Below are 27,662 nucleotides of genomic sequence, written 5' to 3'. Positions count from 1 at the left end.
GGATGGTGACCAGGTAGAATACTCACAGGAAAAAAATAGGAAATATAGTGGTAAGTTGAAAAGGAGGAGTTGACCTGGAAAAGAGGGAACAGAGCATCTTAGAGAGCTAAATCTTCTAATACCTGGAAGGAGAGCAAACAGTTGTTTGGTTTCTATTGATGTGCAGATAAGAGTAAGTGGGGTCAAATAAAATTAAATCAATATAAAGCTACATAATCAGAAGGCAGAGCATTAGATCTCATTCTATCAATCTCTCAAATAATTGCCTTTATTGAGGGTAGATATGAGAATAGTCAGCTTCAGCAGCATTAGTTGCTTTTGTGAATCTGATTTAGGGAACATCCCTCTCCCTCCTTAAGACCTTTTATAAGGACTTAAGATGAATTCCTGCCAGTGTATAGTAACAAAGGAGAAAGACATGCGGCCCCTGTAGAAAGTTGTGCTTGCCTTCCATGTCAGAAGATTAAAACTGACTAAGCTGATATCTTCCTATTTTTTCTTCTGCCTTGGCTTCCAGAGAATTCAGCACTAGATCCTTGGGCATGTACATCTGCTCAGCAGTGATGCCCAAATGTCACTATTTCTGCTCTTTGTAGTAGCTTGACTGGCTTCAGGACATTGATAATGTCTTGTATTTTAATCTGTCATTCATCTCACATCTTTAGGGAAGTGAATTGGCTGAAACCTCATCTACTTAGATGAAATAGAGTAAAAGGGGACATTTATTGACTGGGAAGGAAAATGAGGTCCTAGAATAGTTTTTCAATATGAATTGGACAGTTTATGTTATTGAAAAGGATAAGTGATGGAGGACCAGTCATTGGACTCACCATTCTTGGTTATCATCTCATTCTTCACTTCCACTCATTCTGTGCAATATTCAAACCTCTGTAAATGTCATTAACACTTCTATACATTACACTAATGAGTGATGGCAATGAAATACAATTTAAATTGACCAGTTATCTATTTGAAATTCCATGAGTGTTTATAAGTCCGGTTATACGTTTTGCAAGTTGTCATTGGCCATAATATGAGGGTCAATGAATAGGAAGCCTCCTGAGATCAGGGAATGAATCAGTCACTGATTTGTTTATAACCAACATAGAGGTTGTCAGATTTCTGGTGTCTGTGAAGGTTTGTTGAATTAAATTAAAATGAATTAAATGTAATTGAAATAACTTGAACTTCACTGAACAGAATTAAATTGAATTGCCTAGTCTCGCCTTACATCAGGGGAATGTCTCACCACCTTTGCTAGCCAATCGACTCTTAACAACAGAGCAAGAGTAATGTTGATGGGCATATTGTTTAGAATTTAAACGTGTGTTCATTCAAAGAATAGTCATTGTACACCTCTTCTATCCAGGCAGTGCATTGGGTGCTGGAAAGATAATGGTGAGCTAGGCAGACATTAGCCCTGCCTTCAAGTGGCTCCACCAAGGAAAGCAAACAGGCACTAAACATACATAAATAACTATTTAAGAATTGTGACAAGTATTGAAAAGGAAAAGTGTAAATTTTTGTCAGAAGAATAAAATAAAGAACCTATTAGAACAGGATAACTTCCACAACTTAGAGGGAGTCCGTGTGTCTGAGCAGAGCAGTGGGAGATGAAACCAAATGGACTTTAGATTTTGTTGTACTTAAATAGAGATGTGAATAATGAGAATGGGATTTTTTCAAAGTCAACTTTGCACTCTGGAGGTTAGGGCAAGATTGGAAGCAGAGGCTAGTTAGGCTTTTGCTTTGGTGCAGGGAAGACGTGCCAGTGGACTGAACTGAGGTTGAGAGAAATGGAGAGAATCTAGTCCATATTTTATTTTGGAAAGAAATTGTTCATCAATTGGGTGTGGTTAGGAAGAGGAAGTGTGAAAGATGCCTGCAGTTTCCCATATAGACACTTGGGGATGAAGATGCAATTTGCAAAATAAGGAAGAGGATCAGATTTGAGCTAAGTGAGGTGGTAGAGATGAAGAATTTCAACTGAACATCTTGAGTTTGAGTTGCCTGTAATATATCCACTTAGAGTTGTCAAATGAGTAGCTGTATATACCGAGTCATTCTGTAAATATTTATTGAAAACCAAACCTTGTTAGGTGGTAGGGTGGATGCTATTCAAAGATGTGAGGAAGATATTATCCCTGAACTCTAGCAATGTAATGCTTATTACATAAGACAGTATATTCGAAAATATTGCAATACAAGATAGGGAGTTTAAAAAAAAAAAAAAACAGAGAAAGAAATAGATTGGTATGTGTTGAGCGGAGAAGGAAAGTATTTCTTGCTAAGATGATGAACAGCAGACGTCAAGGTAGAAGTCAGAGTGAGGAAAGAGGGCATCAAGGACTACTTAGGACAAGGGAGAATTCTCATTGAACAGAACAGAGACAGGGGTGGCACCCCTGATTGCCTGGCTGGAGAGTTCTCTCCAACTATCTCCAGGCCAGGTGTGTAGAGGAAGGTGAAAGGATAGAAGGTTATCAGCTACAACTGGGTGAAACTCAAAGGTTTGAGCATTGACATGCATGGGTAAAATGGGAGTTTTGAAGAGGCTCAAACTGAGTAATAGAAAGAATATTGACCAGATTTGCTCTAGAAAAAACTGATGTCTCTCTTCCTTAGAAGTGAGGATCGCTGAAAAAGAGTTTGGAACTATCTCATTGGTTTTAGCTGCCATCCCTCTGTTTCCACTGGAACATCTGTATTAACTAAGAAAGCATCCCACCCTTTTGTTCTCTGTTCAGAAGGCATTGTCGCCATTGCCAAAAGAGTGTTGGGAAGGACCCAAGAATGTTCTTTAATGTACAAGTGTTTAAAATAGTACAGGTGTTGCAGTGTTATTCATTTTTTTTAAGATTTATTTATTTATGCATACAAGAACTGGGGTGTAAGCCAGAGGTGCAGAGGGTGAGAATTCACAAAGAGTAGGGAACAGAACAGGAGGATCCACTGAAATACACTGCTGAGGGGAGCAGCAGGCGAGGCAGGAGAGGTCTGCTGCACCATGTGGGTAGCTCCCTGGCTGGTCAGGGATAGAACTCGTGCTGCAGTGGCTGGCAATAGCTTGTCTCTAATAGCACTGTCTCTAACCCCTGCACCACCAGGTAGGCCCTATTTGTATTAGCTAATATACGGAAGCAACCTGAGTGTCCACTAACAGAGGATTGAATAAAGAAGATGTAGTAAAGTCACACAATGGAATACCGCTCAGCTATAAGAAAAGATGAAATCTTTCCACTTACAACAAAATAGAAGAAACTTGAAGGAATTATGCAAAGTGAATTAAGCCAGAAAGATAGATTGGACGAAGATAGATTTGCATATATGGGTGGCATAAGGAAGCAGACAAACTGATGAAGCAAAATCATTATAAACAAGTGGATGCTGATAACCCAACTTAGGTCTCTAAGGTTAGGAGTAAGAGGGTTGGGAGAAAGAAAGGGCCGAGGGGGTAAAAAGATGGTCATAGGTTAAAAATAAACCAACACATATTTCTTAAAAAAAAAAAAAAAAAAAAAAAAAAAACAGCTGTGTTGAGTGATGAAGTTAATAGAAAGAAATTTGGTGGTAAGACTTGGCAGTCCTGCCATGGTACATCATGAGAAAATAAGTACAGAATCCATAACTTTATGAAATTATGTTTTGATTGAGTTGTATCTCTCTGATAGCATTATTTGAACATTCCCTTAGCAAATCACATTTCCTGCAACAAAATAATATCACAGTTAAAAATCTGATGGCTCATTTTTTTTATCATGAAAAGAAATAACAAATACATAAAATTAGTTCAAGGATTGTGGGTATAAATTTATATCCATGAACTGATAGAATATGACAAATCCCTGATTTGCTCTAAATCAAATGAAATCTAACCCAGAGCAATCCTGATCTGACTCAGCTGGCATTGGATAGGATTCAACCCCAGTTTCCTTCCTCCACATACAGAAAGCCTACAAAAGTCCCTGGAGTCTTGTGCTTGGCAGAACATTCTTGAAGATCTCTCTGGTCTGAGACCCACCCTGGTCACTGCTGATTTAGCTATTGCATGATTGTGCCTGGCCCCTCTGTGTCTGCCAAGGATTTACTGGTTCAGTACCACTGGGGCAAGGGAACCAGCCATTCCCGGGGCATTCCAAGAACAGGAGTTACTGATATTTGCAACCAAGAGCTTCAAACGCCACCCCGAGTCTAAAGAGTGTCCTTTCACAGTCTATTTGTAGCCTCTCCCTTCCTCCTAGCATTAGCTGCTCTCTGAAGCTGTTCTGCCCAAAAATCCTCTAAAGCATTAGCTCTGAAATGTTCACCCCCATCAAAGATTCCCAGAAAACTTGTTAAACACAGGTTTCCAGACCCTTCCCAAGGTTCTGATTCAGCAAGTCTTGGGTGGGGCCAGAGAATGTGCATTTCAATCAAGGTCCACTCGGTGAAAACATTGCCCCAAGGGAGGAACAATTCCTGACTAGTACTATGGAAATGGCAAGGCAGCAATGGGGAAGGAAGATTACAGGAAGATTGAAGCACAGATACTTCAAATAATTAATGACCATGCTATCTCCTACATCAGGCTGAATGCTAAAATTGTATTGGCTAAAACATGATTTAGATGAGGATTTTTGAAAACATTTCTGTTTGGTGAGGAAGACTCAAGGGGATTACATCTTTTCTCCCTGCTGACCCCAGGCCTGCCCTGGTTGGCAACTCCTCCTTAGGCCGGAGCTCAGATCCCCGATTTGGGACAGGAGCTCAGAATCCTCCACCCGCCACTCAGGTTTGGGATTCTGGGCTTCTGCCCCACATTAGGGAAGTTTTCAGAAAGTTGCTCTGCTCGACCCCACCCCCAAGTTCATACAGTGATTTTTCTTTTTGTTGCTTGGTCTTGTCATTGAGATGCCTGGAGTCTTGTGCTGAATGTATTTGCAAGTAAAATGCCCAAGCGGCAGGAGAGAGGCCAGGGAGAGGGGCAGCTAGAAGCAGTGAACTGTGTCAGACAAGCAGTCCATGGGAGCACTCAGCCCTATGGCCAGCTCCTCTGCTGGGAGTAGAAACCAGGGTTCCTGTCTTCAGGGCCTCCTGCTATCTCTCCCCACTGTACCTAGAGGCCCAGGCTGCCCTGGAAAGGACCCTAGTCAAAGCTGTGAAGTCAGAAATTGCCTCTAGCACTTTACCTCCCAGTGACAGTAAATGTGTAGACAGTGAGGCCAGGCTGGGGCTGCCCTCTCTTCACAACTTGTCAGTAACTGGAACTAGCTGAGTATGGTTTTAGGCAAACTATTTTTCCTTTGTGAAGCAAAGTTTTGTCATTTACAAAAGGTAGATAATAATGGTAAAATAACTCCCAATGTTTCTTGCGAGGATTCAAAGAGATAACAAGTGTAAATTGTTTAGCACACATATCTACCACATGGTAATTGTACCTGTAAAGATGAACCCTATCATCTCATTGCCAGTACTGTTTGGGATATTGGGGTTCATTACATAATTTTCATCCTGGACCATAGCAACTTGAGAATAGAAGGCAAGTCTGATTCCCTTTTGTATCCATTTATTCAATCACCAAATAGCTGTTGAAGCCCTACTATGTGCTAGTCATTGTGCTAGTCATTGTGCTAGAAGTCTAGTATCCCATTCTGCAAGCATTGATGACTGATTAAGGAACTAAAGGGAGCGTTGATGAGAAGACTTCAGAGGTAAATCTTATCGTACACCTACTGAGTGCTAGAGCACTGTTTCTCAAGCTTCAGCGGACCTACTACCTGTTGAATCTAAAATCTTAGAATCAGATTTTGATTTATCAGATCTGGGCTGGGGCCTGAGGGGGGAAAAATGCATTTCTAACAAGTTCACAGGTCTGTAGACCTGTGGATCACACTTTAAGTAACAAGATTCTAGGTGCCCATGAATCATCTCAAGTATTGCTTGCAAAAAACTTAAGTATTTATAAATGAGGAAAAATTGCTTTGGAGTTAGGGGGTGCCTCCCCTCATTTTTGTCTGTTGAGCTACACTGACTACTTAAGGGTCATGGTTCCCCAAATTTGGTGTACTTTAGAGTCACCCAGGGGACATTAAAAATTCCAATGTCTGTGGAATTGGATGGCAGGTCACAATAATGGGTAGCAGAAATTTTGGAACTGTAACTTTATTACTGAACTTCATCCAAGAAGGAAGGAACCCAATTTTTACATCTCTCCAACTGAAGCTACCAATAATAGACTTTCAGAATTTGGAGATCTAAGCCTCTTTGTTATTGTTTATTGAGATCTACAGAGGTTAAGAGATACTTTTAAGATCACTCAACTCATTAATAGCAAAGTCAGTGCTAGAATTCAGGCTTCTTGGCTCTCACTGACCAATTTCCCCTTCGCTCCAAGCAGTTAAGGCAATAACCCACCTGGTTCCTGTGCCAAAGAAGGAGTCCAGGAACACTGGACTGAGTATTTGTTGGAAAGCATCTTCATGCTGATCTACTAGTCAGAACTGAGAGATTCCAATGAGACCTGGGAGCATCATCACAAGGGGGGGGGGGTTCTTTTTCAAAATCTGCTAGTTTTGAAATGATAGAATGCAACAGATCATGCTTTGAGGTTGTAAGGGCTTTAAAATTCCAAAACGAAATGCAGAATCCTATTATGGTAGGAGCATGATTGGTGGCTTGATTCAGTGCAATAAGCATTTATTGTCTTCATTGTGACATAATATCAGTTTTGCTAGCTGCTTCATTCTAAAGATATGAGGGCTGCAAATGTGTATATTATGCATTTTGGTGGTGAGGTGGGGGTTGGCAAGACTCAGAATTGAACAACCCAAATCTTAGCTGCTTCTTTGTAGCTTACCTCATAACCATTGATAACTTAGCCATATGACATGCCTGTATCCTTGACTGTAACCATTTACTGAGTTTTCATTCTGTGAGCAGTACTGCATTATCCACTTAAATGATACAATCACATTTATAACACCACCAGGAAGTCAGCAGGACTTACAGAAGCCAACCCAGCTCAGAAGTGAGGGAGCTGAGAAGCAAATTCAACTGTGGGTGACTCCAAATTACAATACTCAGGGTAGAGGAGCTGGCTGACTCTGTACTCTTTTTAAGGTGATGCCCAGAGCTTTTCTAGAGAGAGTAATTTCAAATATGAGACCTGAAGTTCAGTAGAGGGGATCAAACTAGTTGTTTAAAGTGTGGGTATACATGTAGGTATAGGCTGTGCATACACATTTGTACATGTGTGCTGAATCTAGGAACAGTATGTGGACAGGCTGTCAGAGGTGAACAGAATATGATCTGGACATGCTGGACATGTGGGATGGAGGGGAATGAGCACCAATTCTGTGTGGACTGATGGAAAGTTTAAAGGAGAAGAAGAAATAAAGTTGAAAAGGGGCCAGGTCATGTAGGGAATTGCACTCTAAGCTAAGAGATTTGGATTTTCACTCTAAGAGCAAGTAGGATGCACTGAAAATTTTAAGGCAGGAATGAGAATCTCCATTTCAGGATGCTTAGACTCAGACTGCAGTATGGAGAGTAGAGGGGGCAGGGTTGGAGGTAAGGTACTACTCAGGAGGCTGTTGCAATAGTCCAGATTGGAAATGATGGTTACATCCATCAGGGCAGTGAGAGAGCAGGCAGAGAAGTGATCACATTTGAGACAAATTTCTAGATCCCCAGGGCTTAATGATTTATGGAATGTGAAAAGAGAGAAAGAGGGGGAGAGAGATCAGAGGACTGAATCATTGCTTGAGCTAGTGGGTGGTTCTGAGAAGAAACACTCAAGATGGAGGACGAGGGGGCTGAGAGGTGAAGGATAATGTTGACATGTTTATTATGAGCCACCTGTGAGGTATCCTAGGGGAAATGTTCAGTAAGAATTTGAACTCCTTGAATTTTCTTTATCAGAAAAGACCCTAAAGTTGTCAACATTTTGTCATCTTGTGATCTTATGAGAAATGACCAAAAGAATGGCAACTTGACAACAATTATCACTTTTCCAGTAGGTGACATGGCTGAAGGTAGTCAGCTAAGCAACAAACATGCTGTGGGCTCTGGGGTAGCTAAGAAGACCTTCTTTATTAAAAAAAAAAAAAATGCTGTAAATGAGACAGTGCTCCCAGATTGATGGGAGTTCACATACTCACTCACTTACTTGGGAAACCTTTTAGTGAGTACTTTCCATGAGGATTATGGATACTGGTTATAAAATACAGGATTGAAGATATAGGATATGGAAGAAGTACCCCTGTCTCTGAGTGTGTCTAGGACTAATGGGTAACATAGACATATAGACATATGGTTAAGATTCCATGTTGCAGTGTAAACCTATACCCCTAAGATATATATTGTGATAGAAATCAACATTACCTCAATAAATGTAACTTTATAATTTTTTTTAAAAGATTCCATTTTACAGGCAAAAGGACAGTTGGAGGTCAATGTTCAGAAAACCCAGATGTCCCTAGATGTTGGAATGCTAAATCTCACAATGGAATAGGTACAGATACTTGAGGGATGGTTTCAGTTTTCATTTTGGTGACTCCTGTAGAGTCACTGGGACTTCAAATTAAGCTTCATGATGTTCCATTTTTCAATTTTATCACAATTCTGACTCTCTTCACATCCTCAGGAAGACCACCCTCAGTGTCTACCTACTCAATGCTGTATTAATGTTGATGAGGCCAAAGAAAGGAGGAAGGATTGTTGTATGAGCACAAGGAGGAGTGTCTAGGTCTGTCAGGGAAGAAAAGAGTCATGTAGAATCAGGAGGACTTTCCAGAGGAGGAGATGACACTAACATAAGACTTTAAAATGAATGGACTTCATGGTGTGTAAAAGAGGACACCCTTAGCTTTTGCAAATGCAAAGGGAATAAAAGAGAAGTTGAGACTAGATGGTATTTAGGGGAAAGGATAGAAACAGGATTCAGATGGTAAAAAGCCTAGAATGCCATTCTGGGGAGGAGGCATGTGGGCACAAAGGGAGCAGTGGGGAAGAGGTCATATGTGCTAGTGTCCACAGAGAAGACCTAGGTAGAGTGCCTAAGGTTCTGGTTTGCCTTGGACTGAAGGACTTCCTGGGATATAACATTTTCACTGCTAAACTGGAAGAGCCCTGGATAAACCAGGACAAGTTGGCCACTCCATAACAAGACCAGATCTTGGATACCTGGAAGGTATATGCCCCTTAACACCCCAGTCTCTGCCCACTCCAGGAGGTGACTCCCAACACTGCCATATGAAAATACAAACTGATAAATCCCGATGTTCCAAATGTCCAAGAACAGCTAAAAATCCAGAACTGTAGGCAATGGCTCTGGGCTTTAAGTGTTGACAAGAAAGTTAAATGTTTGAAAAAAAAAAAAACTGGCCAAACAAAGCATTTCTGTGGGCTGTGAGAGGCCTGTGGGCTGCCAGTTTGCCAGTTTGAGGCGCTCTGGGTAAGTGACACAAGCAAAACCTCCCACCTCCTACCCTATCATTGCCCTGAGGACCCTAAATGCACATTCAGACGATTTTCATTAAGCAGAGTGACTCCAGTGATCAATCGTTGGGTGTTTAATTTGATGTTCTTAACCAGATTTGGATGCTGGACACAGAATGTAGTAGATCAAAGCAGGGATGAATAGTGATGCTAGAGATACTGATTCCATTTTGTTGAAAGATGAAATTAGTGCTCAATGGTTTGTTCTTCCCCAAATATGGAAACCTATGTGCTGAGGAAGATAAAGAAGAATGTGCATCTCAAACATCAGCTTTAGTTATTAGTTGAGGTCCATTTATTCTGGGTATTAGGACAGCCCCCTAGCTGAATAGGATTGGAAAGTGCAGTCATTCTTTGTGGGAAGCCTGGAGGTTCATAGCCCAGCATTTGAAGGTGCTAGAAAATGGGAAGCTGATTTAACACCATGGTCCAAGCAGCTGAATACTAAATACGACCTGTGCCACTTTCAGAGACTGTGTGACCGTGGGGAAACCACCTAACTTCTCTGGTTCATGGCTTCCATTTGTGCTGCAAGGAGGCTGGCTGGCAAGGACTCCCAAGGATCACTCTCCCCATCAAATCTAATCTAAGCTTTATCTTTGATTAGCCCTTTGCCAGGATTTCTCCAGGCCTGCCAGGGTGAAGGAGTCAGCAAGGGTTTTAAAGAACAAATCAGTCCTGACAACTGTGACATCCTTTTTTTTTCCCTTGATGGAATTAGTAGATATGGGGCTGTAGTAAGTTGATCTGATATCTGGGCATCACCAGGCCAGCTCTCTAGATGGCATTTTTCATTGTGTCACTAGATTTTTCTTTAATTGAGTGTGGATCAGAACATAGGATGGGAGCTTAGTGCAGGAAAAAAGCTTCAAAGGCAGGAACTCTGTGGCCAGGGAGTCTTCTGCTCCCAGAGAGGGGAGGGTGGGGCAGATGGGGGAGGACCCGCATTCTTGCCAAGCTGCAGTGTCACCTTTATTAATGATGACAGGGAGAGGGAGTCAGCAGGCAGCTAATGCGGACTGCAGAGGATGGTAATTGGAAGGTGTTGTTACCATTCCAAAGGACAGGGAAGTGGAAGTGGGACAAATGGGAATTTAAGTAGAGGGAGGTAAGCGGAGGGAAAGAATGGGGGATGAGGGAAGGAGTATGATGTCATTTGGAAAACTGCAAACCAATAAATCCATGAGATATCATTCTCAGAGCAGAAAGGAAACTGCCTAGGAAGGAGCCAGCCTGTCGGGGAGCTAGGGGCTGACAGGAAGCACAGTGTCAGTAGGCAGTGTACAGTATCCTCACTGGGGGTCAGGTGGAACCCAAGCCCCAGGACCAGACTTCATCTCCCCTTTACCCCCTCCTTTTTGAGCCTTTTTTATTTTATTGTATTTTTCACGAATGAGATCAGAAGGAATGTTCTATCCAAAAGGGCTTTATAGGAGCTCATTAATGTGAACCCTTGGAGTCAGCTTTTCAAACAGTTATCTCTGAGTTCAGCTTCATAGGATTTTTTTCATCATTGGGATCAGCTCCATAAAAGCCAGAGCATGATGATTCTGCCAGTTTTTACTGTTAACAGATGAAATAGTACTCCCTTTATAGAAATGGAGAGCAAGGACTTTGGGTAGCTTTCTTTGCTTCTCAAGACCTTGTCAGCAGAGCTGGCCTGAAGGCAACCCAGTAGGCAGGTGCTTGCATGGCATGCCATTATCTACAGACTGTAGTTCAAAGCCCTCAGTCTGACATTCAAGGCCCTTCTGCAATCTGCCCCTACAAATATTTCTCATGATCGCCCTATGTGAACTTCTGCTGTACCCAAACGCTTTGCTCATTTCCACCTCTGCCTCCTTCCTCACCCTGTTACACATATAAAAGTGGGACAGCAGTATCTCTGCATATGTACTACCCCTCCTCCTCCCTTGTCTACAGCAGGCATCACTAACTGATCACCACAGTCTTTCTGGATGAGATAGGACTTGGCTTTAGAATCATTTTCCACGTAGTTCTTTATACAGTAACTACCTATCAATAAATTAATCATATTATAGAATAAAATGTATTTTCTATTATGGATCAGAGATGTCCTTTCCCATCCTTAGCTTAATCTCTCTCAATCTTGTAGTTCCTCAAATCTCACATGCTCTGTGAAATTTCCATTGGACCTCCCTATCCACCAAGGTCATTCACACTTCTTAAAAGCCTAGAGGAAAACTTACCTAATAGTACTCATCTTATACCTTCTCATTCAGTATCATAGCATGTATTTCTTGACAGATCAGTTTCTCAACTTTAGCACTAGTAATGTTTTGGGCTAGATCATTCTTTGTTTTGGGGGCTGCCCTCTGTATGGTAGGATGTTTTGCAATAACCCTAGCCTTTACCCAATAGATGTCAATCATAACCTTCTCCCCTCCTGCAATCATATAAGGAAACAATGTTTCCAGACATTGTGAATTGCCTTCTGGGAAACAAAATTTCCCCCAGTTAAAAATCACTGTGTTAGATAGATTACTATGTTAGATAGATAGAGAAGGAGAGAGAGAGAGAGAGAGAGAGAGAGAGAGAGAGAGAATTCTGTCCTGTTACTTTGAGACCTTCAAGATGTAGAAGATAATCATGTCTAATATAACTGCTTATACATAATATGGGCCAACTAAATATTTGCTTCCTGATTAAACAATTAAAGTGAGGAATTAGGAATGGTCTCAGAAGAGAGAAATATTTACCTGATGTGGTTTAAGATTTATGCCAACAGTGTGCCATTGCTTCATTGAAGCACCAAGTTGAGTAATACAGGAAACTTGCAAGGAGACCACCTCCACACATATGCCCAAATAAGCTGTCATCAGACCCTAGTACCTGAGTGTGCTGCCACTAACAGATCACTTGCAGCAAGAACAACTAGACCTATTCTGAGAGGGTGGGAGGGTCCTAAGGAAAGTCTCTTTTAAAGGTTGGTTGAGGTTTAAAAGATGTGAGAGACCTTCATTCTTTACAAAGGAAACACAAGGGATGAAGTAAAGAAATATTTTTATACACAAATAATCACTCCTGCACACTCTCTTGTCTGGCTGCCTGAGTGTCCATGAACATATCCGTCTGCCTGCCCCTTCACTCCTTCAAATGTGGATGCTTTGTAAAGGGAAACAAAGGGCAGGGAGAGATTGTATAAATCATCACCCGCAATGCAGCTCTCTACGTCCGCAGGGAGGTTTATATCATCCTCCATGAGTCAACCAAATCCTAACTCTATACTTCCCCAGCTGATCAACAGACTATTCATGGTGAACCAGAAAGGGCACTGAGGCTGTGCATTGCAAGAAGGCTTTGAGTGCCGGGCACCACACAGGACTCTCTGACCCTGCCTTCTGCTTCACCCTAACAACAGTCTGGTAGTCAGCACTAGTCCCAGTTGCAAAGACTTTGGAAAGGTAAATTCAGTTGTCCAAAGTTCCAGACCATGTTAAAAAGAGCTAGGATTTGATCCCAAGACTTAGGATATCCTGTGAGTGTCTTCCAGGAAAATTGCTTCTATGGGAGACCAGATATAAGAGAATTGGTTTTCCCACACCAAACCTTCTTGGACTTCAAAGTTCCAAGAAAGGCAAAAAAAATGAGGGGTTACCCTCAGTGGATCTTAAAATCATAGGAGACTCATAAGCCATAGAGCATAGGCATTGAGAGAACAGGTCTTTTCTATGTAGCAGCATGTCACCCTATAACATCTGCCTGCCATCCATCCATCCATCCATTCATCCATTCACCCCTCCATCCTTTCACTCATATATACTTCCATCTCTGTATAGACATAAAAATGTCTGGAATATTTCTTAATATTCAAAGTGAGTTAGACAAGAACATAGATTAAGTATACTTTTCCTTTCTTCATTGTACTTTGAAATATTATAAAGTTTCCATATTAATAAGATTATATCATATTTACAAAATGAAAATATATATATTATTTTCTTTAATAACTTATATTAAAGAAAATGAAATCCTTCAGGAGTCAAGCTGATCTAGGGAAGTCATGTCACCTCTCTGCTTCTTGTTTCCTCATCTTTAAAGTATACATGATTTTACCAACATCTACTGAATGTGGGGAGGATTAAATAAGATAAAGCATATACAACACTTGGCCCATTGTAAGTGCTCAATACCCTTTAGCTGGTGGGACTATCGGCATCTTTTTTTAGCACAAGTAAATATCCAACTATTGTTATCTTCTTCTTCCAGTATTTTTGGCCCCTTGCTACAATTCTATGAAAATTCCTTACTGATGAACAAATAGTTTTCCACATTGTCTGACACATACTTAAGTGATAGTTACTGTTCTTATTTAGCCCACCACCTTCCTGTTGAGACTTAATACCCATTTGTGCACCTTATCTCCCTGTGCTAGATCTTCATATTATTTCCAACCTGTATGCAAAGGTTTGCAGAGGAAAGTGAGGGGCTACTCCAGATACTTCTCCAGAGCCACATACTAGTGATTTTTCTGGTTTTGATTTTTCTCAAAGAGATGTCAACTGAGGACAATAGCATATTGTCTAGGACAAAAAAAAACAAACAAACAGACTTTTCTGCATAGCCTTTCTCAAGACATTCAATGTGAAACCTGGAAGACCATCTTGTTCTATGTACCAAGAATACATCCTTGTTTCTTAAACTGTTCTTGCAATCACATTTGTGAACTTCCCCACACACACACCTCCACAAATATAATTGGAAACATTTAGAAAAATCATCTTCGCTTCAATGAAAAACTGGGGTCCTGAATGGCAGCTCCTCTTCTGGTAAGCAGGCTTCTTAGGTCCTATGTGTTTAAATAACTTTAATCAGAAACCAGGAGCTACTGAATCAGGATCCTCTTCATGCCACTCCGTTACAGGGAAACACATTCACTGAACTACTGAACTTGAAGACCAACCCACTGAAACTAAAGGTCATGTTCTTATCTGCTGAAAGAGCACCAGACTTAGCTGTACAACATCCAGTAAAGAGAACTTAACAAGGAGTGGTGGCTCTCCCAGGAAAGAGGAAGAATCAGCCCTGAAAACAAAACTTGCACGTTTCATAGATCCATGACCCTGTGAACCACTCTAGTGAGTTCCTTAGAGATGAGCTGGTGTGAAAAGACATACAAACTTTCTCTCTAAGGAGGGGTTCTGGAAACAAACATCATCCAGAGATGGTTTCTCAAAATCCAAACCAATGACCTCCCTTTGCACATGGAAGAAAGTCCAAACTCTCACTCCTGACCCCCTAGATCCCTCTCACCTCATCTGACACTGTGCCCTCCCTTGTCTTGTACCCTCCAACCTTGATGGCCTTCTTTCTGTTCCTCTAACACTCAAAGTGCATTCCACCTCAGGGCCTTTGCATCCACTATTCAAATGCCCTGAATGTTGTTCTGCCAGATTTTTGCATGACCAGCTCTCATCATTCATATCTCCAGTCCAATGTCAGCTCTCTTACAGAGCACCTTTGTCTCCCTATTGGAAATAGGTCCCTTTCCACTCCATCTCTGTCTCATTGCCTGGTAATATTTCATTAGTACCAGATATCACTGCCTGAAGTGATCTTATGTAGGTATTCACTTATATATGTTGATGGGGTATGTTGCCCCATCTCTGGCCCTCTTAAGGAGCTTAATGACTTCCTTAAGAAAAAAGTCCTTGTTGGCCTCATTCATGGGTGTGTCCCTAACAGAACTGTGCCTGGAGCACAGGAGGTGTTCAAGAAATATTTGTTGACTTAACGAATGTGTGATTATGCAGATCACTCTAGCTTGATCAAATTAATTTATGATGGAGTACACTCAGAATAGAATAAAAATTCTTTCATTCCTGACCTTTCCTAAGGCAAAGATTGTCTATATATGACCCTCTTCTAAGACTTTGCGAGTTAGGCATAGTGGGCAGGCTGTGACAGTCTTTTTGAGATGAGGAATGCTATAATAAATTCAATCTCTCATCCAACAAATATTTATTGAACCCAGACTATATGCAAATCCAATTCTATCTTCTGGTAATACAGCAGTGAATAAATGGACAAAAATATCTACCAACGTGTATCTGACAGTGTTGACATGGGAAACAGTGTGGGTATATGAATAAAACACATGTTTTAGAGTCTGAAAGATCCAGATTTTAATTTCTTTCCCACCACATGCTAAATATCTGTCAAGACAAGCTGTTTGACCTCCATGCATCTCACTTCCCTAATCTATAAAATGACCATAATGTTCAGAAGGTTGTTCAGACAATTCAGTGAGATGATCAATGTAACATCCTGGGCACAAGGAATGGATAAATGGGATTTGCTTGTCTGCCACCTCCCCGAGGGATGAAATGTTACCTTTGTGTCCTTTGGAAGTTTTAAAGGACCTCACACTACAGAATCACAAGCACAGGCTCCAACCAGAATCAGAAGGTGTTAGTTTGAAAGAAGTGTGTGACCAATTCAGGCTCTCTTTCCAGCCTCCATTCAAAGCTGCCTTGTTACCTCTCTCTGCTTCTCCTTGTCAGTCAGAATAACTCTCTAAGGAAACACCATGCCTGTGACTCTGGCCCTACGGATGCTGGAGAGCTGACCCATCCTACTGTCCACTGTGCCAGACAGGGGTGCGGCGTTGTGTAGAGGTAATGTGTCAGGGCACATCCAGAGTGCACAGCTGGCAAGTGGCACCGTTCTGCCTTCCCATGATGTTATGCTTTTGGCAGGGAGTAGGTCACATGAGCCCCCAGATCTGCCCGTCAAAAAATTTCCCCCTGAAGGAAGGTGACTTGGTAAACTCTATCACATAGCAGGATCCCTGGGGAACCAAAGAATGTTACTGCACACAATGACAGGTACCCCTGAAAGCCAAATAACTGGGAAACCACATTTTGGTTGAAGACAGTTGTATTTCATGCTTTTGAACAATTCGGGCACTGTTGTCACTCTTCCTACCTGCCAGCAGCTGTCCCTGAATGAAAGAAACCTCCCAGCATGCCCTGCTCCAAGAAGCACACACTCCACTTACTAACCAGCTGGACTTTGGCCATGTTGTTAAGCAAAGGCTCAGCAGAGTCAAAGGACACTCTGCTGTTTGTCCCAAGCAGTGATTAATGTAGCCATACAGGCAGGTAGAGTGAAGAATTTCAGGGCAGGAATTTCAAATGCTAATCTGCGTAGTTTTCCAGATTAGATTCTGCATAGATTTCTCAATTGCTGACCAAAGTCAGCAACAACAACAAAAATTATGACTAATGATTATTGAAGACCTTCTGTATTCCAAGTTCTTGACATGAATTGCTTTAATTCTTACCAAAACCTTATGAAGTAAGGACTATTTCTATCCCCATTTACAGATAAGGAAAGGGAAGCTCAAGGATCTGCCCAAGGTGCCATGACTAGTAAGAGTTGGAGCTGAGACTTGAATGAGGCCAGCTTGCTCCTAGGCCCAGACGCTTACACTCTGCATCCTGGCAGAAGCAGATTTAAGCTCTTTGGAGCACCGCTTTATCCATCCTGCTCACCACTGCACCCGTGGCACAGAGTACAATGTCCCGGACTAGAGGGTCGTTAAGACAAATCGCACACCCTTGTTTCCCCAAAGATTTGATGCAAGCGGCGACTCTGCAGTGCTTGACAAAGCTCTAAGATGAAGGGGTTAGAGCCGTGAGTCGCCTGTTTTGCCTGACACCACAGCCTCCCACCTTCAGTCCTGGATCCACCACACCAACAGTGCCAATTCCATCCAAGAATAAAATCTGTTATATAACTGCATGGCAGACATGGAGGTGAATGGAGAAGCAATGGAAAGTGGCATTTGGGCCACACTCTTAGTCTCCAAGGGAAATAGACGAACCAACGGATAAAACTTTCCATGTCCTCATGAGCCTCCCTCAGCATGCAAACTTTTCCTTCATCTCCTCCTTGGTGCTTTCTATATTTTATTTTATTTTGGTCGTGCACATTATTTGAAGTTTCTATAGCAACGTGTCACCAGCTGGTATCGCATAGTAATGTTGGCATTTAGGTAGCTAGCTCCCGAAGTTGGTTGTTTCCCTCTCTCTGCGATCTATCTCTCCCACTAATCTCAGGTGGGGGGCACATCTGCAGTGCCTATGCCCTCTCCCCTGTTTCGTTTGTTCTCCAAGGCAGAACAAATTGATATCCTCTTCCTAGTCCATGCAGCACTGCATAAGTCCTGACTCTGTGTGTATGTGTGTGTGTGTGTTTGTATATGTGTGTGTGTGCATTAGAAGCATTAAATAGATATGTTTAAATTGAATGTTGAGCACAACATAAGGATTTTTTTTTAATACAAAGGAGTAGAAAAATTGGGACGGGGTTCTCTCCTGGTGGCAATCACATAGTATCCCAGCTAATTAATTGCAATCACGCAGTACTAGGTTTCTTGTTTTCTCTCTTGTCATTTCCAGAGAAGAGAACCTGACAATTGTCCCTTAGAACTTCAGCTCTCTTCCAGGTGGGCAAGACCCTCCCTACATACTGATAGGTTGAATTAATTAAGAGGATTGATTTTCGTGGATCACTGAAGAGAGTTCTATACGGCGAATAAGCCCTGCCACTCACGGCGTTAAGTAGCCCCTCATCAGCCAAGTGCCTGTAATGATTGCACTTATTTTTACACGTTTGACCTAGTTTCAAACCATGTCTCTTCATGCTGTGATTCATTAGCTACATTTTAAACCACCCCAAATGGAACGGAGGTGACTCTGCCTGGTTTGTGCCAGCGTCTCAGAGATACAATTTCTCTCTGGAATTTAATATGCCAGTCCCCTGGTATTCTGTTTTAAGAGGCGATTTCCCTTTCAGGCACCTGGCATGTGGCTTGGGGATGGATGAGTGACTGCCTCATGCCTTGGTAGTAAATCTGTGTCGACTATAAAATTTCTTCCAGGGCTCGGAAGAGAGGGATTCTCACTAGCCTGGACTGCAGGGGATCTCTTTAGCCTACTCTTCCCCCATGCAGTATTTAGTTTTTTCCATGATGCTGGTAGAGCTGGGAGTTTGGGCTCCCATACTATAAAGTTTGGATAACACCAATATTAAGAGTATCTGAGTTGCTAGGGAAAATGCAGTAGGATCCCCCCACCCCCCATTCCTAGATCCCTTTCTAAACATTTAAGACATGATAGACACAAAAGTAAGGTCTTTAAACTTGTGCGTAGGGAAGAGGGCAGGAGGCAAAAAGGTAGATTGCCATTTTGAAGATAGTACTGAAAAAGGATAAATGTCAGAGAAGCATACTGTTGTTCCATCTTGTTGTCATTGTGTGACAAAGAGGTTTTTAGTTTGGTTTGTTTGTTCTTTAAGTTTAAATAACAGAGAGAAGCCTTTTCTGATGCCATTTCACAAATCAGTCAGTCACATGAGTGTATTTCTGACAGGTTGGATACTAAAGTGGGCTAGACACCATAGTACAAAAAAGGGGCTTCTATTTTACCGAAGTAAAACACTGTCATTTTTTATCAACAGCCAAATGCAGGTAACTGGTCCAAACTTCAGTCACATAGCACTACAAACCGTACTGCAAGACACTCAGTTGGATTTTTCTGAGTTTGTTAAAAGAAATGAACCAGCTGGTGAAAGTGATTTTGATTGACAAGTGGACTGTAATGCCTTGAGCAACTCCTTATAAAAAGATAATGATTCTTTCATAAAATGGTCACTCTCTACTTTGGGACTTGACACCCCTTCCCCTTTTTATTTTCTCTTACAATGGAGGGTAGAAGTTTCTCTAAAGCAGTCTTAAGACAATGAAGCCCCTTTAAGATAATTCTAGGCAACTTGAGCTCTGGGGTTTGGTATTTGCCTCCCCCCTCACCCCCTTCAAATTTCAAATCAAGCCATAGGAAACAACAAGCATTCATATCTATGCATTTGGGGCAGTCTGCAGTTCTGACAATGGTGGATTTTCTAACACACACACACACACACACACACATGCATGCACACTCACAATCCCAGTAGTCATTTAAGCCAAAGCTTTAAAAGTAAACTATTGTCCAAGAGACGATAACATTTCCTCCTAGAGGATCACCAATCACAAAAAATAAAACCTACCCAAATCTCTTACCTTGAAGCAGTGAAATTACCTGCAGAGGGTGAGCTCCCTTCTCTTGCTAACCGAGTCAGCCTTTGGTCAGCAGCAGAATTACTCCAAAAGAAGGAATAATAAGTCCTTTATGTTGTAATTTTCACTGTTTATATGCGAGAAGTGTAGTGGGTCTGCTCACGTAGGAATAAATAAAAAGCCGAACAAACTGCACGGCAGCTACCATGTGAAAAGCAAAGACCTCTAGTGGCCACAGGCTGAATTCTTTAAGGGAAAGAAGAGATGGAGGGAGTAGAGGAAACACAGCTTGTGTGTGTGCACATGCACACACGTGCGCACACAAATACACACTCCAACACATCTCAAATTAAGATTTCTCCTTTCTTGCATCCAGCCTGACTGGATAGATGAGTAGTAGTGACACTAATTTCTTGGTTGAAGTGGGATCTGATTAAGTTAGCAGTGACGGTGGTTGGTACTTTGTCAGGGACAGCGTACTCTGAAAGGGACAGACATTTTCACAGACTCACCACCAATCCTGGGTGCCTGAACAGGACAGGATATTTAACCACCTGGATGGCCAAGGAGATTCACCCCAATGTGGAGGTCCCAGGTCTCCATAGGACAGGTCCAACACTGTTGTCCCTGAGAGTCCTAGCTCTATGCTCTGTGCCAGCTGTGCATGCTTTCTAAATATTTCTGAGTATACTGCTCATGGCAGGAAGGACTGGCTTCCTGGGCAGGTGACCTGTGTGTAGAAGGACCCCTTAACTGTCTTAAAATTCTGAATTTGTTTTTAACAAGGACTCTGCATTTTCATTTCATTCTGAGCCCCACAAATTACAGAGCCAATAACCTAGATGCAAATGACAATCTGTATCTTTGGGCTCTACTTTTGGGGATGTGGATTTGGGGAACATGCGATTACCCATTCCTGTAAAATGTGGAAGAGGCATTCTAGGGATATTAACCTGAAACCTGGGAGGATTTACTTTTCATATTCATTATTCTTTTTTATTTAACAAAGGAAGTTTTGTTTGGTTTTTTTTTTAACCAAAGATTGATTGTGATGCTAAACCCATTTTCTTGGTTCCACCTTTCTGGTATATGTTATATCCAACACTCTTTAGCCGTGGGATTCCCTGGATTGCACCAAGTAGGTGACCTTCCACATGTCTGCCCAGGGAGCTTACCTGGGCCAAGATGGCAACCCCAGAGGAATCTTGCAGGAGACAATCTCAAGTTGTTTATCCACCCCACGCTCTCCCCCAATCACTGCCGAGGGTTCATGGTCAGTGCTTCCTTTATCAGGTTTCCTGAGTACATCTCCTTGCATGCTGCTTTTAAAAACTAACCCAAACAAAAATATGACCTGACACAGACTATAAAATATGCAAACAAGAAAGCACAAGATTGTGATGATATAGTCCAGGGCATAAAAGGATGTAGTTCTTACTCCTTTAGACCCAGGAATCCTTCTAGACCCACCTCCTCTCCACGGTCCTATATTGATTTCCCTCTTGTATGACTCCTTCTGGCACTTGATCAACTTCACAAACCAAGAGTTTGTACTTTCTTCACTCATGAATATCAATCTTGCTTTCCCAACTACATCATGAACTGCTAATGAACAAGAACAACCTCTTCTCATTTCTTTTATTCCCCTTGACTCAGAACCAATGCTGACCCAGTAAGCTGCTCCCTTTTCACTGTTGGATCAGTGGTCCAACAACTGATTGCTCTGCAGAGAACTTCAGTGCGTTCATGCTATAGGAGCCATTTGATCCTTTTGAAACACCTCTGGAGGGTAGATATGGATGGAGTATTGTCCCATTTTACAGATGAAACACTTGGTGCTTATGATACCAAACACCAGTCTCAGTTTCTCTCAACCAATAAAAGGAAACAGTTTGTGGGCCTCCCCAGTGGCACAGCAGTTGAGCGCTGGGCTGCGAAGCTACCCGCAGACTCTGCAGCGCTGGTTCGATCCCCTGCCACTGGCGAGGGTCCCACATGGCGCAAAAGACCTCTCCTGCCACATCCACTGTTCCCCTCAGCAGTGTGTTTTGTCAGTCTGCCTGTTCTGTTCCCCGCTCTGGCTCTGGTGAATCCTCTCACCCTCCCATGTTTCTGACTGCACCCAGTGCTTGTATAAACAAAATAAAAATAAATCTTTAAAAATAAATAAAATAAAATGGAAACAGTTTGAGGAGAAGGAAAGTAGTCTAATTTGTTGACAAGATGAAGAGGGCAACATACTTGTGTCTGAAAGACCATGGTCTTGCTCTTTGGCAGAGGACAGGGGTTTTTATACAAAGGAGTGAAAAAAGGGGAGATTGGCAAGGGTAGGCACCAGCTTTGCTTTGTTAACCCCTTGGTGTTTAATTTCCATATTATCTTCTTAGGAATGTTCTTTCTTTTCCTTAGGATACAAGAAGACAAACTTGTTAAACAAACAAACTTGTTAAATGCAAGATAGGGATGCCCATCTGGTGAGGCAGGAAGAGAGACCTGTCCTGTTGTCACTACTCTTAATATTGGTGTAGTGACAATCAAACTGTCTCCAGGGTCTTGATATAGTATTAAGCTCCTGCTACTAAACAATGTTCTTTTCCCAAAGTGCCTGAGAGGTAATGAATCAGGTTCTATTTCCTACATCTGGAGCCTCTCTTATAGTTTCAGGTGTATAATACATGCTCAATAAATGCTTTTCAGAAGAATGAACCCATGGATGAGCCATAAGGAAGCATTTCTTTTGGGACTGTTTCATACAGTGTTCAGTTAGAGAGATTCTCTACTCCTAAAGTCTTTTTCTATATACCAAGGGTGCTTGGAGTGTTTTCTAGCCTGAAGTCAAGAAAATGAGATGAAGCCTATGGTCCTTTCTCCACTATTTCATAACATTTTTCTTGTTTCTTGCAGAGTCACTTTGTGGCATGTATGACAGCCATCCTTAACCAGATGGGTGACCAGCACTATTCCTTCTATATTGAGACCTTCCAGACCAGCTCTGAACTTGTGGTGAGTCTGTAGGATGCCCAGGACCAGTGTAGGGGAGAAGTGTCTCATTCTCAATTCTCAAAAGTCTCCCCACAGACCTCAAGTATATGTGTGCCTACCTTTACAACATGATGTGTGATTCTCTGGTCTCATCCCCATTTAGGCTTGTATATGTCATTCCTGGAACATAACCTCAGCCCATGTCAGAGATAAGATATGAATGTCTAGCCTAAATATGCCCAAACAAATATTTGTTGATGAATCATGGGCATTTGGGGACTTGAGAGAGTGAATATTGGAGCCACACAGTCTTGGGTTTCAATCCAGAACTAATTCCCAGCTGTGGGACCACAGGAAAGCTAACTTCTATAAAACCTTATAGTCTCCATATGTAAAGTGGAGACAATGTTATTTATGTAACAGAGTTGTAAAGGGGTTAAATAAAAGTAAAGTAGCACTCACATATTAGGTGACTAGTAAAAGGTAGTTAATAAAGTTCTGTGTTGCTTAATGATGGTTCAGTTAAAAATGGATGGCATATGTGTTGATGGTCCCAATGGTCTATACCAGATCACCCACAATGTGTAGAAGGCTAAATCACCTAGATTTGTGTAATACATGCTATGATGTTTACACAGTAATGAAATCACCTAAGAGGACATTGCTCAGAACGTATCCCACCATTAAGTGATGCATTTGCTGTTATAATTTGACAACAAATGCATCAAGGAAGTTGGCTTCTGAACCTCCTTTGGATTTAAGCCTCTGCTCTACTCCTCACCATGTTACATCTGCTCATTCCAGAAGCCAGGTTTTTCATTTATAAGCCAGAGACTTTCACCTTTACCATTGGAAGGGAATGAGCCTGTACCAATAACCATACTTTCCCAGATGACATCAAGGATGAAGAATCATAACATCATCATCATCGAGCATGAAAGAGCACTTACAACAGGCCTGACTCTGTGAAACATCTTATTCAGTGTCACTTTGTCCTCATAGTAATCCTTGGAGGTGAATGCTATCCCAATTCTGCTGTTGTGGAAAACAGGACTGAAAGCCCTGAGATAATTTCCCCTGAAGCAAAGATTGCTCAAAAAGAACCAATCCCATTTCAAGTATTTTGCAATTTAGTGTAAAGCAGTGATTTTCAAATTCTATTTCTCCCAGCCTCACTATCCTGCAGCATACCTACACACACATTTCAACCAGACATACTACACTTTTATCTATTTTATATTCTAGGTTCCAGTTTTTCTTAGAACAAGAAATTCTGCAGTTAAAATAATTTGAAAACCACTGGGTTAGGGAAGAGCTCTGAATTGTCTCCTATAGATTTCAAATTTTACCTAAAGCATCCCAGTGGTCTGACTTCATTTCCATCAGCTCAGGAGGATCTCAGCACCAGTGGCTCTGCTATCTGAATTTGTCTTAAATTTGTGTTCCCCAAAGTAGAAAACAGGTTTGGCCTACTGCAAAAAATAAAAAAAATGTCTTGAGGTCACTTTGAACCCCTTAAAAGTCTACCAAGAGAGTTCCTGTTCTATTTCCATGTATGTTTCTGTGATATATGAATTAGCTGTGTTTACAGTGCTACTAATTAGATGTTCAGTTTAATAATAGTTTGTTTGTTCAATGACCTGAGATGCTTTTGTATAGTGTAGATTATTTCCTTCTCAAATACATATTTGGAAAGATGATTATAAAATTGCCACATCAATGAATGCATTTACTTCTTAACTCCCAAGGACAGAATTAATAGAGCTTTTATTTTGTGCATCTTCACTTTCATTCCATATTCATGTCCTTCTTATATTTGCGGAACAGTCTCCTGCTAACCAATTTTAAGTTCCTATTTAAAAACCCACTGCTATTGGTTTCATTGAATTTCCTTAATGAAAGACTGTGTTCCTTCCCTTTCTGTTTCACCAAAACATAATAAAAAAGAAAAACTTAAACAGCCAAGAAGATCTGGGCACTTCCAGAGAGTTTCTATAAAACAATATGACAGGTATGTTTTGCTTTACCATTTCAGGACTTCTTGATGGAGACATTCATCATGTTCAAGGACCTCATTGGGAAAAATGTGTATCCTGGAGACTGGATGGCCATGAGTATGGTTCAGAACAGGTGAGCTGCCACCGACTTCCTAACAACCATGTCACCCCAGCAGTCACTACAAAGAGCACTGGTAGAGATAAGGTGGGCATAGTTTCTCCCTGGTGAAAATAAATTGAAGAATAATAGATCCTTCTACATTTTACACCCCAGGGAACACCTTGCCAACTTTGAATCTTCTTTTTCAATTATTTTTATACTTAATTCCCTTTTATATACTGCACTAACCATGCCCCACTCTTCATTTTTCAAATGCCAGTTAAAATATCATACTTTGTCTGTGTAGACATCCTTAAATTCTTGAGATGTGAGGGCTTAATGTCAGCCTTATGAAAATTGTATTATTTTAAAATGTTTCAATATAGTCTACTGCATGTAATTTTTAGAAGTTTAGAAAGTATTAGATTAAGCAGCTTTGAACAGATTTCTGTGCTGCAGGACTTCTCAGGGCCTTTACTATGTTAATGTGATTCTCTAAGAGGAGGATATAAGATGCAGCATTTCACAGATTTATTTGTCCCTGGAACCATTTGCTATGTATAAAAGAATGTGTCTGTGCATAAATATAATACCTATTAACATCATAGAATACCAGTGTAACCCAAGTATAACTTAGATCCCACATGGCCCAGCACAATATTAAATAAAAGTAATTATAAGTAATTTCAGTCTTTAATGCTTTCTCTAAACGAACATTATTTCATTCAAACGAAATTCAAGTCTCACATCTGTGGTTCATCCAAATCTTTCACAGATCTTTTTTTTCAATTCTTATCCACAAACTGTTTTATTTTTTATAAAGATTTATTTATTGGGCCGCCCTGGTGGCACAGGCAGTTGAGCGCAGTGCTGTGAAGCTGTCCGCAGCCTCTGCAGCGCGAGTTCGATCCCAGCTGGCCTGGGAGATACCCACATGGTGTGGCAGACCTCTCCTGCCTCACTCACTGCTCCCCTCAGAAGTGTGTTTCAATCAATCTGCCTGTTCTGTTCCCTGCTCTGTCTCTGGTGAATCCTCTCACCCTCCCTCCCACACATCTGCCTGTAACTTGTTTCTTGTATACATGAATAAATAAATAAATAAAAATTAAAAAAAAACATTAATTTATGCATAGAACAACTAGGGTGTAGGCCAGAGGTGTAGGAGGATGAGAAGATTCACCAGAGACAGAGTGAGGAGCAGAATGGGCAGATCTACTGAATACGCTGCTGAGGGGAACAGCAGGCAAGACAGGGGAGGTCTGCTGTCTCCCTAGCCAGGGATCCAACTCGTGCTGCAGTGGCTGGAGATAGCTTGATAGCACTGTGTCTTTAACCCCTGTGCCACCAGGGATGCCCTTCACAACCTGTTTTAAACCTGGATTTCCTTGACTCCTCTCTTTCCTTTCTCCCTCACTTTCCTTTAGCTATTATATTTATTTTAGGTCCTTCCCATTGAAAGCTCTTCACTCTGCACTGGCTAGAAATCTTGTTCTGCCCTACCTATTACCTTTGCTCTCTGTCATGAAACCCAAGAGTTGCCTAGCAAAGGACAGAAATATCTGCAGATAAGAAGAGGAGAAATTGAAGAGACAAAATCAGAATTATCTCAGGTGGGAGACAAAGAGAAAAGACTATAAACATATATTAGTTCTTTTGTCATTGGGTAGAATCTGAATGTTACTATTTCCTGTATGCCTAAGATCTGTTTGTGCTCACAAATGGCTTCCTCCCTTACTTTTCCATCCTCTTCAGTCCGTCCTTCCATATTTGGATGCCTAGGTACCTATCCATGTGATTTGATAGACACTTTTCCACCATGCACTTGGGGCTAGCATTAAGAGCTGAAGGGGAGGAAAGACTTGTCAAGGCAGAAAGAGTTATCTGCCTGTGCATTGGTGCATATGGTGGGAGGAGGAAAATCGGCCCAGCAACAAAATTTCAGAATTCTCAGGCTAGGGTAACCTTGCTCTGATTCTCCCTGTTCTCTATATCATACCTATGAGATGATGGCTTTTCAGTGATTCAAGTTTTTGTTTTTTGTTTTTTTTTCCACTGAGGGATTTGTACTTGTCAGTCCTTTCATCTACTTGAGAAAATGCTGTTGAATATACTCTGGTAATCGTTTGCAAACAGATGCTTATTTTTCCTTTTATTATGTGATAATGTTCATTAATGTTTCACATGAATGGCCAAGATGCAGGAACTTACAAAGGAGAGAGAAGTTATAAAGGGGGAGGGGAGGAGGGATTATGGTGATTCAAGTTATGATGGGAATTAGGTTCAGGCCACATTGTGATCAGACATGTATCTCTCCCTCCCCCTTATGTCAGGGTCACCTTCCTAGACTTATGACCTCTTCTGTTGCATAGGACACTGCACTCTAAAGGGTCCCTTGGTAGATTTAATACTCTGCTGTCACCATCTTGAAATTCTAATTTTTGAATAAGGAGACTTGTGTTTTGTTGTACCTTGAGTTCAACAAATTATGTATCTGGTCATACCCTAGGTCATTATTTAGTCATCTTATGTTCTAGTAGTAGCCACCTCCTAAACTGCATGTGCATCCCCTTAATGTTTGCCAGATGTTTAATGATATCTTGGTGTTTTTGCAAATTATATGAAGTACCCAGTGAGTCATCCTTGACTCACCCAACACTCAGATACAGTGAACAATTCACTATTATCTACTGTTTCATAGTTTTGTGACTTTGCATAAACTATGGCTCTCCACTTTTCTAGACCGACCTCAACATGAAAGCATTCTTCAAATTCTTGACCATGTAACCTCTCGTTTATGGCTCCTTATAGGAATCCCTCATGTTAATAGAATGAGTTTCCACCTATGTACACATGGAAAAGCTCTGAGGCATGTGCCCTCTTAAAATCCTAGCTAGCCATACATGCTGTATATATTAAAGCACTTACCTCACTGTACTGTTGTAGTACCATTAGACCATTACAGATTGGACTTCTTGAGGGACAGAACTATGCCCAGTTTATCCAGATCCTAACAAAGAGTTTG

At 41.4% G+C, this 27,662-nt stretch overlaps 1 protein-coding gene across 1 annotated transcript in view; it reads left to right on the top strand.

Moving 5' to 3' along the window:
* Positions 1-27,662, top strand: part of DOCK2 (dedicator of cytokinesis 2) — a gene marked incomplete at both ends in the record, with an annotated part of 397,682 nt that overhangs the window by 284,075 nt on the left and 85,945 nt on the right. Inside the window, 2 exons of the mRNA XM_084243050.1 lie at positions 22,466-22,564; positions 24,579-24,673. Coding sequence (XP_084099176.1) covers positions 22,466-22,564; positions 24,579-24,673 — 194 coding nt within the window. The remainder of the gene's footprint in view (positions 1-22,465; positions 22,565-24,578; positions 24,674-27,662) is intronic.

This window comes from Talpa europaea, assembly GCF_964194135.1.
Source record: "Talpa europaea genome assembly, chromosome: 9".
Lineage (NCBI taxonomy): Eukaryota > Metazoa > Chordata > Mammalia > Eulipotyphla > Talpidae > Talpa > Talpa europaea.
Note: the sequence above shows the minus strand (reverse complement) of the source record. Positions and strands in the feature narration are given on the sequence as shown.